At 41.8% G+C, this 17,635-nt stretch overlaps 1 protein-coding gene across 1 annotated transcript; it reads left to right on the top strand.

Annotated features, from left to right (window-relative positions):
* The first annotated feature begins 484 nt into the window (after positions 1-484).
* S100Z (S100 calcium binding protein Z) lies at positions 485-15,043 on the top strand. The gene is made up of 4 exons (XM_063181371.1): positions 485-688; positions 12,483-12,585; positions 13,386-13,543; positions 14,682-15,043. Exons 1-4 carry the CDS (start codon positions 485-487, stop codon positions 14,838-14,840), a joined length of 624 nt encoding a protein of 207 aa, XP_063037441.1. The 3' UTR covers positions 14,841-15,043.
* The last annotated feature ends 2,592 nt before the right edge of the window (positions 15,044-17,635 follow it).

Below are 17,635 nucleotides of genomic sequence, written 5' to 3'. Positions count from 1 at the left end.
TGTGATTGGGAAGAACAAGGGCTCCACAGGGCAGTGTGGCTTGAGGACCGTTTGTGCTCCAGTTCAGGTAGTGGTGTCACTCAAGTGTGCACATGGCACACATCTTATGCCAGCTGATGCACAGTTGCCCTTAGCATGAACTCATGGTGCCTCTTTGCTGAGCAATTAATTCTTTTTTCAAAGAGAGAGTTCCTCACAGTTTGTGATGAAGTGAGCTCAAGACATACATCTCTGCTTTGGTATCCAAGTATCCTAAATGAGTAGGCAGACACCTGCAGAAGGTAGTTCATCTTGCCTGGCAGCCGCTTTCCTCCCTCCCAGAGCACCCACCGTCCCCATGAGGAGCCGAAGCCATTGCACTAAAGTCAGAGATGCAAGGTCTTCGGCTCTAGGTGTTTCCGTGGAGTAGACAGCCCTCACTGAGATCACACCCACACTGTTGCATAGCAGCCTCCTAGCTTCAGGAGGCTCACAGTGCTGGGAAATGGCGCCGTCTGGGCAGACAAAAGGGACAGGGCAAGGTGCAGGACCACAGCTTCTCAGCGAAGGTGGAGAGCTACGTGTCACACGCCAGCCAAGCTGTCAGTCCACGCCCAAGGAGGTCGGTGATGTTCAGGAACTAGCTGACGGCTCCGTCGATCATCGGGGGAAAGAATGTTACATACGGGATCATGCTTTAACTTTCCGAGTATCGGCAAACAGAGCTGATACTGTGATTAACGGCTCCCTCTTCTGTTTCCAACTGTTATTGCACACTCTTTAACAAACAAGCATGAAAGACAATCCGGTTTCCGTGTGCTGTGCTTTATTTTGTAATTCCGCATTTCAAAATACACATACATTTCTGATGTAAGAGAAGAAGAAGGACTTAACAGGTGATATTAAATATCCCTGCTAGGTTTGGGATCAGGGAAGCAGATTGCTGGGGAGATATGGGGCTCCTGGAGTGTAACTTTCAAAGAAGATTATTCTCACAATATCTTTCAATCTCCTTTGTTTTTTCTTTGATTTGAAACACTGCTAAAACCAAATCTTCAAAGCATAAGCTTATCTGAGCAAGAAGAGGTGTTCCTGTCTAAGTCTTTTAATCTCCAGATTTCTGGAATAGTATGACAAGCCAAAGTTTATTGTCAGTGATAGTTGATTTCTGTCTTTATTTCCAGATCATCTGAGCCCATGTGAAGCTTTCCATTGAGGAAATGTTGCTTCACCTGCAACTTCTGCTTTTGACTTAATGTATATTGACTATGGCCATTGTAGTTACAAATAACTTCATGTTGCTGAGAGTGGTGGCTGAGGCTGCTTCACAAGAGTGGACTCAAGAAAAAAAATGTACTTCTAAAGGAAGAAATCAATCTTTGAGCAAAAGCAGAGCTTGATATGCACCTAATTTTTGCCATCTATCCAATATAGGTTGGATATTAGGAAAAAGGTTTTTATGGAAAGGGTGATAAAGTACTGGAATGTTTTAAAAACATCCTGGATTTGTTTAAAAAAAGATGTGGCACTTGCTGCCATGGTTTAGTTCAGGTGTTAGGGCATGGGTTGTACTCAATGATCTTAAGGGTCTCTTCCATCCTAGTGATTCTGTGATTCCTCAGTGAGGAATTGTAATACTCTTGCAAGATGCTGCAAGTCCTTGTCTGTTTGATATCACAGGCAGAAAGTGGGATGCGTTTCTTGAGCTGCAGCCTATTGTGTCAGGTGAGTCAGGTACAACTGAGAGTGCTGGACCTGTCCCACTGGTGGGATTGCATCATTAGAGGAAATCAGAGCATCTGCCTTTCATTTTACTGCAGACTTTTCTTGACAGTAACATGAAGAATGGGGAATGCCTGGGCTCAGTTGCCTGACGAAAAACATAATTTGTTATATCATTTAGGAACTTTCCACAGATCAGCAACATCTGTCATTTGTTTGAAAGTTCCATGAGTGGCATAATTTTGCATGGATAATCCCTACAATAAAAGACATCAGTGCCTCTTATTTTTCAATGACTACTGGAAGTTACAGCATGTGCAATTAATGAAGGTACCATAATTAGAGGGCTGTACAATTAAGGCAGCAGTCACTAATGATATAATACTAGTTTCTGACATACTTCTGTCAGAGTATGCCTCCAAGGAATCTTAACAGCCTCCGTTATTTGATATTGCTTCTTTTTATCTGAAAATAAGGATACTTTCACTTTTGTACCAAAAGGAAGATATTTAAATATCCAACTCAACACAATAGAAAGAGGACAGTTGCATAAACTTGCTCCTGCAAACCCACCAGCCTCTTATATTTGCCAATTACCCGAAGAAACCAGAATATTCTAGAACAAGAGAACCAGTAGGGATGGTGATATCATCAAGCTTTTTAATTCACTAATGGTAGTGCTTTGTGTCATCAAAAGTACACCTAAAACCTCATTTAACAACAGTCGCTGCATATGTGTCAGTGTATTGTCCTGCTTTCACTGGAAATAACAGAGTGACAATGAACTTAAAAAAAAACCTTTAAATGAAGGCAAAATAGTTAGTTTAGAAAAGATTTTCCATACAGGTAAAATCTAATGTCACACTAAAATCACTGAAAAAAAAAAAAAAAAAAAAAAGGCAAAAAAATACTTGCAGGGAAAGTAAAAGTAAAAACTTTAAAATGTTGCACATCATATCAGTCACTAACATTCTCCTTTTCATAGCTCAGGGACGCTTATATTTTCAAATATCTGAAAAGCAAATAACAGAAATTCATATGAATCTGATTATGAAGGAATTTCTGTTCAGAGTGATATATGCTTCTTAGAAGGTACAATATTAATATTATTAAACTCTCAGGTATAACAGATATAGAAAACTTACTGCAATCACAGAGTTTGAATGCAACCTGTACAATGTCCTGTGATTCCGAAAGAGTTTAAACAGTGTTATGTCACTCTTTGAAGTAAAGAGAAGACATTTTGATAAAAGGTGTAATACTGTTCAGCATGGCAGGGAGGAGATGAGGAGGAGGCTGTGAATGTAACTTAAGCTTTTTTAAGGCTTTGTTATAGAAGTACTTGGGAAATAGAACAAGAGCAATAAAACATAACATCCTTTTAGAAGGCAATAGAGCAAAGGATTTGTGGATGACTGCTCTGTTTCCTACAGCAGACATGATGTCTTATTTTAATGGGACATAGGCAATGCACATTTCAGTGTAATTGCTTTGTAGGCATTCTATCCTTCAAAACTCTTACTCACCCATTTTAACTCACTTTGGTGATTTTATTTCCCTCTTTTTCCAAATTTTGATGATATATTTTAACCATGATGTGTATTGATTGCGTAATAGTTCTGCAATCACCTGTGTTTGCTTTGTCACTTCCAACATCCGTGTCTTTGGTTTTATGCACTGAAGGTGTTTGCTGAAACGTTAATTTTTTTTTCCATTCACGCTAATTTTCTGCATCTAATGTAGCAGACTTGAATGTGAGCTAACTGATCACCTACAGAAAAGAGGCTTCCTGTAGCAGGATGATGGGAAATGATGCACAACCTTGTAAGAAACTCAAGCTGCAGACTGAGATGCGATGAAGGCCACTAGAGCCAGGGGAGCCCTTTGCAAATGCAGGGGCTGAAATGCTTCAAGTATTATTCAAGGGAGGTGCAGAAGCAAGGATAAAAACAGCAAAGAGAAGTGACAGAGGAATCAGAACAACAGTATCCAGCAAGTGCTGGCAAGCCTTGAGAATATGTTTGTGTGGTTTCCAGAGACACACAAGTGCAAGTGCATTCTGTGTCACCATGCTGGGCTTATACATAGCCTCTTGGCACCAGACATGCCAGGTGGCACGGGGCTGTGGTATGAGATTGGCAGTGTGTGGCCAGGGTGTGAGCCAGGAGACCAACAGGAAGCCCAGGGACCATCACATTGTTTGACATGAAGGAGTTCCCTAACTGGCCAGGTACAGCTTGCATGAGGTATGGCTAGCATGTGGTACCTCCCAGGCTTTGGGAGCCAGGAGCTCCTGCTACTGCCCTGCAAAGGGAGGGATGGAGGCACAACAGAAGGGGTGGTGCATCTTGCTGGTACATTGGAGAGTATCTACACACTGTAGTGTATTATCAATTTCTCCTCCAAATGGAGAGAAAACATGCAGTCCCACATTCAAAGGTGTGAAGAGGAAATTATGCCTGTTGACTTTCTCCGTTACTTCCACCATCTCAGCTGTTCTTGATTTTCACATGCATGCAAAATATCTCTGGGCTCAATATTTATGGTGCTCATTAAACCAGGAACAACCAACTAATTTCCTTGTCTTTTAAAGACAATTAAATCAATTGTACATTAACTACCTCTGCCTCCTAATTCACATCAGCCTCTAATGCTCAAGCTGGCTTCTGCTGATACATGCATTGCACCTGTAGGGTTGGTCCAGCTTCTTTCCTAGTACTATCAGAAATTCACTTTTCTGGAGCAGATCCCTCAGAGCAACTGCAGCTCTAATAGCTGTAATAACATCCAGGGAGTACTGTAAGCACAATGAATAATTACTTCTTACCTTCTCTGTGCTGTTCAATACACATAATTCTTGGACATTCCCAGTTACATACTTCTGCAGGCTGAGATGTCTTGCATATTTAGCTCTTTCTAACATAGAAGCTGTTTCTTTGCTGTTCTTATAATTCTGCTGTACTGAGAGGAAGATGAAGATGGGAAGACTGCCATGATGTTGAATAAATGGCCTTCCCTTGAGCTCAGTGGCATAAAAACACTTCAGGTTTTTTGTGTTCCATTTCTTTCCTAGCCCTGTTTGTTTTCAGGTTCTTACTGAACCAACAAGTTCACTTGCAGTAACCTCAAGATCTCTCTCATTAATTCTTATAGCCAAATAAGAGCTTAAAATGTACCCATGACACTTTGTGTTTAATCTGTGTTGAATTTATCTGACACTATATCGCTTCATTTCATGAGGTTCTCTTGCATCCTTCACAGCAGTACTTTAGCTTGTTTCAACAAAAAAAAGTATCCATTCATTCTCCTTCCCCTTCTGAAATGATCAATGACCATATTGATTAGCACTGCCTCCAGAACATGTGCCTGTGAGACCCCATTGCTTGTTCTGCTCCCAATAATTTATTATTACCTATCTTCCAGTTTGACATCTCCTGTGTGATTCTTTTCATTGTATCCCATGGCAGCCTTAAGAGTGAGAAATGCTTTCTGGAAAAAATGTGGGCAGTAATCAGGGAGGTCAGTCATCACAAACTCCTTCAGGGAGTGCCACCAGATTTGCATTGTGACTGTTCTTTACTTTCCCCCAGTACTGTGTTTAGTCGTGTTCCCACCCTTCTGGTTTTCAGGTGGGTCTCTACCTCTTTGTCCAACATGACAGCAGACCTGATGTTCACTGGCTCTCTGGGTAGCACTTGGCATAGTACCAGTCAGTTTTCCTTGCTGTGTTCCTGAGCCAGAGGCTCCCACTGTTCATCTTCCTCAAGTTCTAGAAGTCTAGGCTGGGTTCCATCCTGTCCTGGCTTGTTACCTGTCTTTTTGAGGATCTATCCTATCACATCTTCTACCTTCACTTCAACTGGGACAGATGCTTCAACATATCTCTTTCTCTATCCTCTGGGAACCTCTTCAAGCTCCACCACAGTGAAAACACGTGCAAAATATTTAGACTTTCAGCCACGTCCTTACCTTTTTTTAAAGCCTTTTTTTTTTTATATCCTCACCATCTACTGATTCTCGATGCCCTCTTGGGGTTTCTTGATCCCATTGCACTTGGACAAGAGTCTGTGGCTGTTTGCAGAATGCTCCGGTAACGTTTCTGGTCAACATTACACTACTCTAGACTTTTCCTGCGTTTACTCTTCAAAGAGGAGCATTAACCTTAAGTGCTTCTGAACTTTCTTGTTCCCTCTGCAGCTGATAAATTTGGGATGAGTTGTTAAGGGCCAGTAGTGGAGTACAAAGCCTGACTTCAGCAAAGCATGAGCTTAAATTCCATTATTTTAACACTGACCTGTATTAAGTACTTAAATTCTCTGCAGAGTTTATAGCTCTACTAACAGGGCTGTGAGCAATGGTTATTTCTTTCCTCCATAATTTTTAATGATATTGCTTCTTGACTGGTGTGCTGTTGACAATGCTGACCCCTGTACTGGGCTTAAAGCAGTAGTGAAACATCTGTGTGTACCTTGGAGCAGACAGGAAGGGGTTCCTCTTCCTTGGTTGCCACAGCTTTGGTATTTGTTGCTAGCTTGAGATCTGGAAGAAGCAGTTCTTCAGCAGGACACTAAGGGGCAGCTCCAGACCGAAGGAATATTCCTACTTTTTTATACACACACAAATTAAGAGAACACTATATTTTCCTCATTTTTCTATATTGATTTAACATTAGTAGTGCCCAGAAAAACTGAATCAAGTTGATCTGGAATGCTTTTTTTTCCTGTTGCATTTTTACTACTTAGTTTGGCACTGGTGATGAAGAAGGTGTGAATTTATTTGCCAGTCATCTGTAAATGGGCCCACTTGAGCTCACAGGGTGGGTAGAGAAGATGGAAAAATGCAGTGATCTCTGCATCTGGAGTTATGATGGCCACCCCACACACCATGGCATGGTCAAGCACGTGTAGCATTGCATAGTTACCTGGGGCAGGAGCCCTCACTGCTCAGAGATGCTCCTTGGCAACAGAAAGGTACTCACACAAGGCCCTGGAGTCCCATTCCCAAAGCAGCAGCTGCTGTATGAATTCTTGGAAACCAGGAAGGAGGAACTGAGACGGGAACAATTCAACAAACCACCTAAGACTATGGAAAATCTGTGTAAGATTTTGTTACCACTACAACTTACTAGGTGCCTTGCTCACCATCCTGGGACATAGGACCACTGCCTGCAAGGACAGATCCCAATAATTATGAAACATAACCTGGACCTAGCTGCAAAACCGTTGTGGAAGCAACCAGACATTGGAGTGAATCAGACTGAAGACTGCTGCATGTTGGTATGGATTAGAAAAAACATGAGCCAGTCAGAGCCACCATATCTCCAAGGGATGAGTTTGCCCTACTGATCAGCAGATCTAATGCAAGGAGAAAGAGTATCCTGGCTTTGTTCAGATGGTGATGTATTGCCAAGCGGTAATGTGAGCTGCAACAGCCAGCTGGCACTGGTGTGTGGTCTCTGATTACCAGGCTGCTCTGTAACAGGACCCTTTGCCACTACCTGGGCACAACTGGCTCAGATTCTCCATCTACACCAAGATATTTTACACTATTTTGGCATCCTTCCTGGGTGTAGATAGACAACGTTAAATTCATAAATTTCTTGGCTGATACACAGTTGGACAGATCTCTCTACTTCAGAGGCATAAGAGGAAGAAAGAATTGTAGCCAGAAATACTTCTAAACTCCAATTTAGTGTTGATGAAAGTTTTCTACGTATTTTACATATTCATATACAGCACAGTGCATTCATATACAGTAGATGTTGCCTTCACAGGCTAATAATGGATGGTTGCTCACAGAGGTAGGAAATGGTGAACAATTTTCTATGAGGAGGACAAGAAAGCAGTATGTGGTAACTGAAGTCAGTACCTCAAATACTGACAATGCCACAATTTCTGTGCTAAGTGATATCACAACAGGAATGACAACTATGGGAACAAGCAAGATTCAATGATCTTGACAGTTCAGTGAAAAAGTCACTTATGTATTTGGAAAAGAGGTGTGTAACTTGTTCAAAACAGGATTCAACCGAGAATATTAGGACACACTTCAGTTAGGCAGCCCTTGAAGTGTAACCCATTAAAAAAGATACCTAGAGTAAATTACCAAATCTAGGTGATAAAAGCTACTAGCAAGACATTTAACTGTTGTTTGCTGTTCTGTTGCCTATGGGATCACAGCAATTTAATCAACTTTGAAGATGTCAGCTGGAACCTACAGGAGAGGGAGACATTTCTTATGTAAATTAATCGATCAATAAGCCACCCAGATATGGCAACAAACCACCAATTAAAATGCTAACCCTCCTAAAATGCAAAAATGCTCGTTATAATTTAACAGAACTTCTAACTCAAATGTAAGTCTCATAAACTCCTTAATCTATTTAATATACTCTAGTCTAATCTAGGCTCTAATCCAATATAGGATTTTTGTTGTGTAGTATAAATGTCCTTATGAACCTTGCAGTTTTGCCTCCCATTTCACCCTTTTCCCACTTTGGAACTACAACACTGATTCAAAATATGTGCATACCAAGAGCTGTGTGAGTTTGGGAAAAATAAATAATGACAGTATATGGGTGGGAGGCTGACTTGCCTTTCCCAGTGCAATAATTACTTTTGAGAAAATGTTCCCCACATGCATTCTGGCAAATGTTGAAAGCCAAATGCCCTAAGCACAAGATTCTCACTCTTAAGCTGAGTAGTATTTTACTATGGCTTAGAGTGGCACTGTATCAACTGCTCTGGCTTAAAGGCAGCTTGTGTCATGTTGTCTCAAGATCAAGGAGAAATCCTGGTGAATAAGCCAAAGCTCGTTCCCAGCTGTGGAGGAAGAAGACTGCTGACCTATGTCAAAGACTGACTATTTTCAAACAAGTCAGAGCTCTGCTCATTTTTTGAGGAGCAGAGACCTCAAAAAGAGTAATAAGATTTTCTGCCTGTGATCTGACTGTCCCATCTCCAAGTGGGAGGGGAGGAACAGTACCATAGACCCTCCTAGCTGGATGCGTGTTTATATTACCCTAACTAAAATAAGGGGAATCCGTCCTGCATGTTGGGTCCTTTTTCAGATTTACAGGGCAAGGAACAACCTTCCTTTCTCTCAACAGCCTCCAGTGAAATCATAAAATCACAGAAAACTTTGGTTTGGAAGGATCACCTTAAGGATCACCTGGTTCCAGCTAATCTGCAGTGTCCAGGGGCACCTTTCACTAGACCAGGTTTCCCAGAGCTCCATCCAGCCTGGCCTTGAAGACTCCCCGGCATGGGGCATCCACAACTTCCTTGGGCAACCTGTGCCAGTGCCTCACCACCCTCTCAGAAAAGAATGTGTTCCTTTTATCAAATGTAAACCAACTCTCTGTCCATTTGCTGCCATTACCCCTTGTCCTGTCACTACATGCTCTTTTACAAGCCCTTCTCCAGCCTTCTTATCAGCTCCCTTTGGCTACTGGAAGGCCACAATTAGATCACCCCAGTGCTTTCTCTTCTCCAGGCTGAATAACCTCAGGTCACTGAGCTTGTCCTCACATAAGAGGTACCCCATCCCTCTGATGATCTTCTGGAAGTCACAGTGACTGACTCATTGTGTAAGCCTAGGTCTATCACTTGCTTGAGAAAACATGGCATACACAATTCAGCCTTGTAGACTACTTGTGCTAGGCCAGGTGGAGACTCTGCCTCTTTGCCTTCTGACACTCACAAGCACTTCCACAGGGCACTCTTTAATGTTGAAACACTCATTGGGAGAGTAGGTAAGGGTCAAGGACGTAACCTGAAAGGGACAGTGAAACATGGAAATAGATTGGGTGAGTCAGGGTAGACTGCTAGGTAGATAGACTGCTTCCAAATTTATTTTTGAGTTTAAGTGAATAGTCAAGACTATTTGAGGGTCATTTATAAGGTCAAAGTATTTATGGTAGTGGTAGGTGGTGCAAAAAGGGTCAGTGTTCACCACTGTACTTTGGGATGCTCAGACTGGATGTTAGGGCAGTCATCTTTCACAGGGAGATAGTGCAACACCTAAGCAGGTTACCCAAGAACTTGTGAAATCTCCATCCTTGGAGGTTTTTAATATTTACCTAACAAAACTGTGTCTGTCTAGTCTAATGCTGAAGATTATCCAGCTTTGAGCAGGCAGTGGAACTAAGCATCTCCAGTGGTTCTTTCCCACCAACACATTTGGCAGGCTCTGATGGACAAAGTTAAGCCATGAATGAGGAAGACACCATCCTTCACCATGTCTACAGGCAGTCCTGCGTTCTCTGTCAGCCACATCTGATGCTGCTCCTGTGCTTAACCTGCTGGAAACCAGAGTGCAGGGTGAGAACTGATGGGAGAGCGGTGTTTGCTGACACAGTCAGGTCTTGGCCTGATACTGAATTGCTTTACAGGCTGTGCTGAATTTAGTTATCTTCAGTGCCAACTGGTTATCATACTAAACCAGATTGTTCTGGGATGTTGGATGAGGAGTATGAAACAGTTTTGATTGATTCATTGATTGATTGATAATAATGAATTTTGAGTATACAATGCTGGGACTTGCCTTCATAGAAGTTGTGAGACATCTGCTGTCACTGGAGCCACTGGCAGGATTTTGCTAGCCAGGGAGGAAAGGACTTGCTCACAGCAAAATGTGTGGACCCCTTGAAAAGCAAACTCGTTGCTTGCTCCCTGTGTATGTCACCCACTAATGGGTGGAAAAGAAGGTTCCTTGCACAATTAGCTGGAGTGAAAGTACCTGTAGAAAGAATCTGCGCATATTATATCACTGTATAAATTATTGAGCTGATGTTCTGGAGATAATAGAGGAAACCTTTTCTTTCTTCTGTCCTAAGAAAGAACTCTGAAACTCTGAAAGTTTACACCTGCGTCCTGGAAGTTGTACCTCCTGTAGGCTCTGCTTAGATAATTAATTTGCAATATTCATTAGCCAGAGGATCAGTGTAATAATATATAGACGAACAGAGGGATTTCATGCTTATATATTGAGTCAGCTGTGGTTTTTCTTCTGGGCGTGGGTGAAGTTGCTGTTGAATAAATGGCAAAAACCCACATAAACCCAACAACAAAAAACAACCAAGTATTTTGATGTTTATCTGTATAATATTTCTGAGCAATAGTTATAATCATTAGTGAATCACAGGCAAGACAGAACCATGTGGCTGTAGCTACATTAGGAGCTCCGTGCTTTTTCTTCTCATCTGCAGACACAGAGGATTCCCAGAACTGAGTGGGAGAGATATGCTGTGCCTGATATCACTCATCTTCTTCTCTCATATGCTCTATATGATCCAGCTAGATCCCAGTGTTTATAGGAGGACAGAAGCACAAGGACAACTCCTGCACAAAATCGCACCCATGAGCTTTCCCCAAATACAGAAGAGGTACAGAGAGCAACTCTCCTCCTTCACTTTCCTCTGACTGCAGGAGAGATATGTTCTTCTTGTTCCTCTGGTTTCTACCTTAACCTTTTATAACAATTCCCTGTGTGCTGGCTTGCCCTTCCCTGGTGAGTACTCCTGGCCACAGGGATGGCAGTTGCAGGTGTATGCCCTGCACACAGGAGCCCCTAGCCAGAGGGGCCTGCGTATTTTGGAAATGAAACTTTACACATGGTCACTTCCCTTATCACTGGGATCCAGTATTTCTATGTGTTCCACCCCCTCTTCTTCCCTCCCTTTTCCCCCAGAGGCCCACACAAGACCCCCAGGTTGTGGAGTCTTGTCACAACAGCACAGGCAGAAGAAACACGTCTGAAGGCACAAGAGGCAGGCAGGAGTGTGGGCTAAGACATATAGTAGTAGTCAAAATTAGGAGTGCTTGGAGGATTTCAGAGCTAAAAACAATGCCCACCTAATTCTCTTTCCCTCTGGCTGGAATGAAACAAAGAAGGAGCTGCAGTTCCACTGTTTGTCTGCACAGTTGTGCTTGCTGGACAAGTGTGTGCAGCTGGTACAAGGCTCTATTAAGGGAAACTAACCCCTCAAGCAAACTCACAAGCAGTTTTCTGTTTCGTGTGTCTGTTATAAAAACCCTGGTCATTTGTTATTTGGGGTGGTGCACCCTACCATGGTGAAGCTGTTTCCTGTATCCCTCAGCCATCAACAAGTTCCTGAAGTTTGGGCAGAAGACACTTATTGCCCTTCTGGGGCCAGGTCATTTATTCAGAGAAAGAATACTAGGGCTGCAGTTTTTGTGCAGGACTGTAAAAATGAAGCCAGACTGTTGTTCAATGTACACTGCAATTCCAGGTACACTTTCCACTGATACTGGTTCCCTGATTTCCTCCTGGGGACTACAGCAAGAATTTCATTCGTCAAGAGATAATGTTTTAGGTGTACGGAGATATCTGACAATTAAAGCAGGTATCTCAAGGGATATGTGGCAATCTCACAGGCACACCTACCTCCAGGTACCCAGGCACCTTTGCACTCTGGCTGCCAGCTGAGGCAGTTCTACTGTAGAAATGCTGAAAGACAGATTAGAAAATGTTCTTTTAAAAATGGTGGAAAGTTGTTTTATATCAACTTGGTGATTGTTAGCATTTTCTAATTTTGACCTTCACAGCCCTGAATGGGCATATTTGTAAAAGGTCAATGATAAAAAGTATCCCATGTGTTCCAAATGCAGCCTTTACTCTGCCTGGTGAATATTTTAGTGACCCAGTTAGAGCAAGAGGCTTTTATTGAACAGAGTAGGCAAATGCAGAGGGAAACAGAAGACCTGTCATCCCTGTGACAATTATACGTCTGTCTCTATTTGTGTAATCCACCCTCTCAGCCTGATAACAAGAGCCTGTACATGGGTTTTGAAAGGAAGGTGACCATCACCTTCTGTGATCTGGGTATTTTCTTGCGTACACCTCCGCTAGCCTGTAAAGCAGGTAAGTCTTAACCTCTGCATTATGATATTGTTTAGGACTCCAGTCCTACTCTGAAGTGCATCCTGGCTTTTTAATCTTTCTCTGGGGCTCATTCAACATGTTTCACTTATTCTTGATTTCTACTTTCAGTTACTTTTGGAATCCACTACTTTGCAAGTAATTGCATTTCCATCTGGTTTTTTATGTTGCTTCCCTGTGTATCTTCTTACTGCATGCTCAATGAAGCAAACCTTGGGGATGATCAGCTCACATCTGTTTACTGCAGGCAATTTATAGGAAAAAGGCTCAGCCCAAGCAAATATGACTGAATAAATTGACAGATGGTACTTATTCTTATTACAAGTGATCTTCCTCTGACCACCTTTAAACTGGTGTGGAGCTTTCTATGTAAATGCACTTTTACTTTCCCAGATGGAATTTTTTGAAGACATTTTTTTGAGAAAATTTTTAAATTATCAGGAAAGAAAGTATGCCTTCATTTTTCCTGTATTTTCAGGTATAGGCGCAAAAGTTTTCCTTTTACAGCAGCTTTATAAAATGGATACACAGTAGCTTGTTTTCTTAAATAAAAATCCTTTCTTTCCACTTACCTTTTTGAATCAATTGCTTATGAGTTCAGGACCATGGGGGTTTTTTTATTACAGTCCATCCTTGCTCACACACAGCCAACAGGATGGATCAACTGAAAGCCTGACTCTTAGCCTAACAATCTGTCTTCATCTGGCCCTCCTTCCCTTCCCAGAGACTGGCCTTTGGTTTGACTCCTGAGCAATGTCAGTGACCATATCTTTGCCCCACAGCTCTCCTGCTCACTGCTATGACCACTCCACTGGAAGATGCAATGGACACCTTGATCAGGATTTTCCATCACTACTCGGGCAAAGAAGGAGACAGGAACAAGCTCAGTAAAGGAGAACTCAAGGAGCTCCTCACCAGTGAGCTCACTGACTTCCTTTCAGTAAGATGCAGCTTTTGAACCTCCTGGGTGTCATGAGTGGGTTAAGCAGCTATCCAAGTGCTTGGATAGGGATAGCACCTCCTTGTGCAAGGCCCATCCTGTCACAGTCTCTCAGATAACAGTTCTTTGTGGAGCTGTACAGAAGAATATGATGTCAAATGTCCCATTTGAGAAATATGTTTTCAGAGGGTGGTCAGTATCCTCCATGTACCACTGGCAGCAGAGAAGGGTACTGGTGCTCTGCAAACTCCACAGTGCTTTTGAGTGGGAGGGCTAGGCCAGCCTAGGAGCAGTAGCAAGATCAATGCTAAATAATGGTTAATTTGTTTGTTTGTTTGTTTTTAATAATAAGGCATAAATAAATCCATTGAAGATTTAAATGCAGCAACCAGTTGTCATGAGAGAAGAAAGAAGCTTGTGCACACTGGCCACACAGTACTGATCTTGTGTGTCCTGCAGAGAGGTGCTAAGGAAATCCTTTCAATGATAAGCTGTTGATTAGAATATCTCTTTGCATGTTTGTTGTGTTCTACATTACACAGCATAGATGCTTTTATGGAATTAAAGCTTTAAAAATAATGGTTTTATGTATCCTCTTAATTATAAAAATTATTGTGGACCTTATCCCAGAAGGAGTTTCTTTACATTGCATTCATTTCCTTGAACTAGATTTTCTTTTAATCTTGGCTATTGATTTATTATTATGAGATTCAATGTTCTTGCTCCCACTGAATAGGATGGTTTTTTGCTGACCAGAGTTCTTCTGAATTTAGTGAATGGATATATAACATGACAATTTATGAGTATTCTGTTGGAAATCTAAGTACTGTTTGTCAAGGGATGATACAGAGAAATGGACTTTACAGATCCACCTTGGCAAAAGAGATCCATGTTTAGTACCTCCTAAAATCTGTTTGACTCATTTCAGTCCTTATTAAGAACCTGTATACCTTTTTAAGGGCTGCACTCTCTTTAGTTTCTGATGTTGCAGTGACTAGAGATATATTACTGTTCAGGTGCATATTTAATGCAGCCTTTTATTTAATAACACCAGCCTTGTAACATTGCAGTGGTGCCAGGCGTGTCAGAATTGCGCTTTCAAGACCTGCACAGCTAAGTCACTTTTCTTTCTCTCTAGGGCCAAAAGGACCCCCTCCTGGTCGATAAAATTATGAATGACCTGGACTCCAATAAGGACAATGAAGTGGATTTTAATGAATTTGTCATTCTGGTTGCTGCTTTGACAGTGGCATGTAATGATTTCTTTGAAGAACAGCTAAAGAAAGAGGAATTTTAAAAATCCTCGATGTAATCAATCTCCGGTCCGCAAATGCAAGCAAAGCATGCCTAGTTAGGTAGCCCTCATTGGTGTTTAGTAAATGCAAACCATAATTCCTCCAACTGTTACTGCTCTAAGACATTTATGGAGCTAATCAGCAGCTGGTGTAAGCTGGACCACAGCCAGCTTACACTACTTGAGATGTGCAGTATTTCCAGTCTTTGCACTCCATGCATCTGTAACATGCCTTCATCAGTTGGCCAGGTCAAGGGCTTGGAGTGACAGATCATTTTGGCACGAGTTGAGACTTCCATTTCTTCAATGTCAGTGGAAAGTAAAAGGCATGGGAATGTTACTTATATACTTTTTGCATGGAAAAAATTTGGAATGAGACACAACACCTGCAATTTAGTTTTCAGTCATATTATAATAATCTTATTTTGCCGCTCAAAACCAGCAGATTCTTTTTAGCTCAGTTCTGCTTATTCTAAAACCTTTGTTAGCTGCTGCTCCCCACACTCATATTTCAGATGTGGTCACAGCTGTCTCTTGCTGCTGGAGCATACAATACTGCTTGCCATTGTTATGGGTTCATTTCCTCCTGTCTTCAGCTTCAATTTTGTTCTGTTGGCATTGCTTCATCCCAGTAGTCAACCTCTTCACTTGGCATAAATGAATTTATTCATATCATAAATTATTCAAGTACATAGAAGATTTAGTCACCAAATTGCTTGGAGGGCTGATGGAAGGACTGGGTCTTTGGGGGAAATGTGTAAATGCCTTCTGCTTTGACTACTTTGGCATAGTTAAAAGGATGCCTTTTAGGACCACTTGTGGAAGATTTAATGACGAAATTCCAGGGTACAGCTTTGTAATGTGAGTCATCTTATGGAAAAATTATTATTTCATCTTACACTGATCCCCACCCTGTATGGAAGTAGGAGTTCCCTGAGCCCCACGGCCAGGCAAAGAGAGAGTAGGCAAACCCCTTCCCGTGTTAGCTTGCTCTTGGGTTGAGTTAAGAGTATTTACACACTCCTGTTTGAATTAAGCATACTTAAGCATCCTCAGTGGCAGGATATTGTGGCTTTTTTTCCTGCACGGAGAGCTCTTATATCCTTGTTATTTTGCTGGTAACCTCAAACTATAATAAGGGGCATCTGAATTAAATGAATAATTTCTGTTTGTGTAAGACATTATTAAAAAACCACTCCCAATAAAGATGTGCCCTGCTAGGCAATATTTGTGGAATTACTTCACTTGTCTCTCCTTCCCAGGCATCCAAATATAATTTAGCAAAGTGTACATTTGTATGAAATTACATATGATTAAGAATATGTAATTTCTTATTAGCAGGGGATTTTGCAGGGTGTAATAAATGTAACAGGGGGCAGACATCATCCTAAGAACAGGGCCACCACCAAATGGTGTTATCTTGGAAGACAAGCAAACTTTGCAATGGTGACAGTGCCACAGCATGCTTTAACCCTTCAATGAAAAAGTTATGAAGGATTCACAAAATATCTTCTAGGCCAACAAGACAGAAAGTACAAAAGTAAAACTGGCAACAACTGGACAACTTTTTGATCCCTTTAATGTCATGCACTTCAATATAATTGCAAGTGTTGGACCAGGATGGCAAAAGTATCAGCCAGAAAATATAAGACCACTTTTATGGTTTCTCAGGGGCTCCAGAGAGTTGCTAGCCACTATGCCTTTCCCTGTTGTCCAAGGGGAAGTGAAAGAAGACCTGTTTAAATCTTCAACTCCAAGCTGAAAGGAGTACAGTTATCCCAGTAAAAACCACTTCCTTCTCTAAAAATATTGAACAAGAATCTTTCTGGAAAGAAGCTCCAGAAGGAAGCCCAGCCCTGATGAACCCTTGTACATGTAGCAGCCCATGTGCATAGCAGCATTATGCTGGGTCACAGCTAGCAGCAGCAATTTGCCCTGGAGTCAGGCAGCAAGAGTCACTGCTGCAGTGCAGAGGGCCAGAGGAGCCATCTCATCAGCTGGACTTGCTGGGGATTGTGTGCATCCTAACTGCTCTGTGGAAGGGGCTTACTTGCAGATGAGCTGTGGGAGAGTCAGAGGAGAATGACTCAAATGATCTTTTTTCCAACAAATTTTCATAAAACCTCATAAATCACTGGTTTTAGCTTGTCTTGTTAGGTGTTTCTTTGTTGCTGTTTTAACTACAAGGACAAATGTTAAACTTTGTCTTTTCTGTCAGAAGAAACCTTTTTGTACAAAGATGGGAAACCAAGCAGAAAAGTAAGAAAATGCACAAAACACATTCAAAAGCTCAAACCCACAAAACCTTCACACAATACGGGGCCCTGGGGTAAGACTAGCCATCCTATTCCTGGGCTACCTGTGGGCTGACCCCCGGCACCCATGGCCCTCTCTCACTCCTCTCACACAGGAGCCAACTAACGTTCCATTAGAACATTAGTTGCTCCAGTAGACATCGCTTTTAAGAAACATATATGAGGATCACCTGAAAGTTTTTAATTGCCTCTGAGCCAGAAAAAAAAACTGTGAGCAATCCTCTATTCTGTAAGCACTCTTAAAGAAGGAAAACAGCATTGAAACCACTGCCACTGGCTATGCAAGAGGGTGCATACAAGGCCAACTTCACTATGAGCATGATGTCCTGCAGATGTGAACATTTTTGGGTCTTCACACTCTCTTTCAAACCTGAAGGCAGGATTTTTTTCTCATTGTTTACTGACATTTTCCTGCTGACTTCAAGTCTTTCTGTAGTTCATGGATCTAAGGAGTACTTTGAAGTTTTACATGCAGATCAAGCT

This window comes from Melospiza melodia, chromosome Z (genome assembly GCF_035770615.1).
Source record: "Melospiza melodia melodia isolate bMelMel2 chromosome Z, bMelMel2.pri, whole genome shotgun sequence".
Taxonomy (NCBI): Eukaryota; Metazoa; Chordata; class Aves; order Passeriformes; family Passerellidae; genus Melospiza; species Melospiza melodia.
This window is presented reverse-complemented; position numbering and strand designations above follow the sequence as displayed.

What these genes read in the sequence shown, in the direction of transcription:
- S100Z (XM_063181371.1), top strand. Translation starts at nt 485, where the DNA reads ATGGCGCCGTCTGGGCAGACAAAAGGGACAGGGCAAGGTGCAGGACCA. An exon ending in ATCATGCTTTAACTTTCCGA is followed by an intron (nt 689 to 12,482) that starts GTATCGGCAAAC and finishes CCACCCTCTCAG; the next exon opens with CCTGATAACAAGAGCCTGTA. An exon ending in AGCTCACTGACTTCCTTTCA is followed by an intron (nt 13,544 to 14,681) that starts GTAAGATGCAGC and finishes CTTTCTCTCTAG; the next exon opens with GGCCAAAAGGACCCCCTCCT.